This window comes from Schistocerca gregaria, chromosome 6 (genome assembly GCF_023897955.1).
Source record: "Schistocerca gregaria isolate iqSchGreg1 chromosome 6, iqSchGreg1.2, whole genome shotgun sequence".
Taxonomy (NCBI): Eukaryota; Metazoa; Arthropoda; class Insecta; order Orthoptera; family Acrididae; genus Schistocerca; species Schistocerca gregaria.
In genome coordinates, this window is record NC_064925.1 from 540,167,506 (window position 1) to 540,170,626 (window position 3,121).

The 3,121-nt window shown below is 57.3% G+C and overlaps 1 protein-coding gene across 1 annotated transcript; it reads left to right on the forward strand.

Moving 5' to 3' along the window:
- The first annotated feature begins 1,216 nt into the window (after window positions 1–1,216).
- Window positions 1,217–2,854, forward strand: LOC126278930 (nucleolar protein dao-5-like). Its single transcript, XM_049979208.1, has 2 exons — window positions 1,217–1,865; window positions 2,241–2,854. The coding sequence occupies exons 1-2, from the start codon at window positions 1,217–1,219 to the stop codon at window positions 2,852–2,854; spliced, it is 1,263 nt and encodes a 420-aa protein (XP_049835165.1).
- Window positions 2,855–3,121: the final 267 nt, after the last annotated feature.

Genomic DNA, 3,121 nt, shown 5'->3' on the forward strand with positions numbered 1-3,121 from the left:
TTGGGTTCATTTCGGAAAAGAAAGGGACCCTGCTTGGTAATGCAATTGGGACAATGAGCAACAAAGGTAGATGCTAAGTTGCTGTAAATTTGTGATTGAACAGTTTGAAAAGCTGAAGTCTGCTATACAGTTCTATAACTTTACGTGCTTTTGGTCTCCCTTGTTGGTTGATTGGAGGTTTGCAGTCGTCGATCGGGGAGGTGGCGACAGTCACTCATTGTCGGCTGACGCTGTTGCAGAAGCTAGATGTTGGTGCGCCCTCATCTCGACAAGGTCACCAGGCGAAACGTGTTCTTGATGTGCGCCAGCTAATGCTTCCCGTCCGCGACACTGTGTCAGAAAGTATCATAGCGAGTCGAGCGCAATTAAATGCTGCCAAATCCCGAAAGCGCGGCAACTCGCGGGAGCGTCACACAACACACCTGCTCCACCGCCCTACTCCAGCAAGACTCCGCCTTGCCCGCGCTCCATGCGGCAGAGTTAACACTACCAAAGATCCTAAACACTTTTGTTCTCCAGACGACCTATCGATGTAATCGTTCGATAGCATAGTTTTCCTTAGGCCAGACCCAGAGTAAAAAAAAGTACAAGTAACATTTACAAAAAAAAAATTTAACATCGTCATAAATGAACACACACACACACACACACACACACACACACACATATATATATATATATATATATATATATATATATATATATATATATATATAACAGTTACAATATATAAAGACACAGAAATGTCATATCTTCATGTAACAAAATAAGGAAAAAATTTATAGTACAATCATGGAAGGAGGTTATGAATTTACGGCGCTACATGCTGATTACCGATCTACCGCACTACTCGCTACCGCGGCCCAAGCCGCGGCCGCATAACGACTTCTCGAACGCATCTCCGTAGCCGTCTCAGAGTCCATTTGCGAGGTCGTCGTTGGTGGGCGGCCGGATGAGGCCGCCGACCGAGCGAGCTCGGCCGGACAGCGATCCGCCATACCCTGCGCTACGTCACTGCGGTCCGCACGCGATGGCATCTCAGCTCGGAATCCAACCCAGACGCTGAGCCACAAGCCGGGAGTCGAAACTCGGCGCGGACGGCCGAGAGAGCGCCCTCGCTGCCGACGGGAGAGGGAGCGCCCGAGGGAGGGGGAATCTGATATATACATCACGCCTGCCGTCCCTTGGCAGTACACAGGACGACACAGTCGCTGAGATGTGCAGCCGCGAGAAGGACGTACCTGCGCTTGCTAACGACGCGAAGGGTGTGGCAGATCGCCGTCCGGCCGCGCTTGCGCCGTCGGCGGCCCCATCTGGCCCCCCACTTATGACGACCAGTGCTATGGCTATGGATTTGGTGGACACAGCTCCGGAAACTTTGAAGACAGCGCTGTCTGTTCCGCTCCCCGATTCTGGAGATGAGCGCTCCACCGCCCCTCAGCCACGCGGAAGAAGTGGGAAACAGAAGAGGAGGGCAACAGCCGCGACGTCTGCTGTTCGCAGCTCGCCGATCGAGAAGAGGGCCAAGCAAGATTTCGCCCCTGACGCTGATGGTTTTGTCCCGGCCCGGCGCACTGCAAGTCGCATACAGTCATCGACGACGCTTCCAACTGCCGTCGCCAATTCATTCGACGCGCTCGCTGACGCGCCGGACCAGCTGCTGCGCGATCCTGCGCCAAAGAAAGACTCCCATCTCCCGCCGGTGGTCCTCCAGTTTCGGCCGCCCTATGGGGAACTGCAGAAGTTGTTGTGCAGCTGGACAACGGCCGTGTATACCGTGAAGCCTGCCGGACGGGACCTGTACAGGGTCACACTCCGAACTGCTGACGACTATCGCCGGGTCACTCAGGAGGCGTCTGAGCGTGGTATCCCGTTCTATACCCACGCTTCCGCAGCTGACAAAGTCTTGAAGATTGTCATCCGGGACCTCCCATTCAACATGGAAGCCGATCACCTGCATCGCGAACTCGCTGACCTGGGCTTCTACATACGGACAGTCGTGAAGTTGAAGTCGCCTAAATCACGCGATGATATGCCGCTCTTCCTGGTCGTCTGCTCCGACACCGTGGAGAACCGCAAACTATACCAATTGACGCGGGTCGCCGACGTTCCGGTTCAGACCGAAGATCTTCGCTCCAGGAGAGGCCCTGTGCAGTGCTTTCGCTGCCAGGGGATCAATCACGTCGCGCGCCACTGCTCTATGCCGGACAGATGTGTTAAATGCGCCGGCGCCCACGCAGGAAGTGCGTGCCCCCGTCCGCACACTGAGAAGCCGACTTGTGCACTCTGTGGCGGTGCTCACGTGGCCAGCTATCGTGGGTGTGAGGTGTGGAAGCGTGCCATCGCTCGCCAACGTGGCCAAACACCAGCGCCACATCCGAAGAAGCCAGCAACGAGACGGCCCGGCGTCTCTTTCGCGGCGGCAACGTCAGGGGCGCCCTCTGCCGTCCCGGCTGCGTCGGCTGCTCCTGCTCCTGCCGCGTCTGATGCCACGCCAATACCTGAGGCTCCTGCGCCTCCACCACAGCTGCTAGTGGCGGACCCGGGTACTGCCTCTCCCGGGCCGTCGGCAAGACTGCTCCCCGCCAATCGCCTGCGCGGGGGTCAGCGCCCCATGGGTACCCAGCGCTCAGCACCGTCAGTCGAGCAGCCCCAGGTGGACTCTCCAAGCGAGTCAGCCACGCCTCCCCCTTCCAGCGACGGGGCCAACCTCGTCGCGCATCTCACTGCCTTGGTGACCAGTGCTACGACATTGATTGAAGTCCTGTCGCAGCAACTCACTGCTGCAGTGTCGCTGGCCTCTCCGGCCCCGACCGCTGCCAACACTCACCAGCTGCACCATGGGTACCGTTAGAGGGCTCACGGTCGTCGCGTGGAATGCCAACGGCGTCCGCACCAAAGCTGGTGAACTTCGCCAATTTCTTCGAGATGAAGCCGTCGACGTCTGCCTTATCAACGAAACCCACCTGAAGCCTGGGGTCGATGTCAGGGCGGCCAACTACTCCAGCTATCGCATCGATCGACTGACGGCGGGTGGTGGGACCGCCGTTTACGTCCGCTAAGGCATTCGTCATCACGTGATACAACTTCCACCACTGGCAACCCTGGAGGCTGCTGGTGT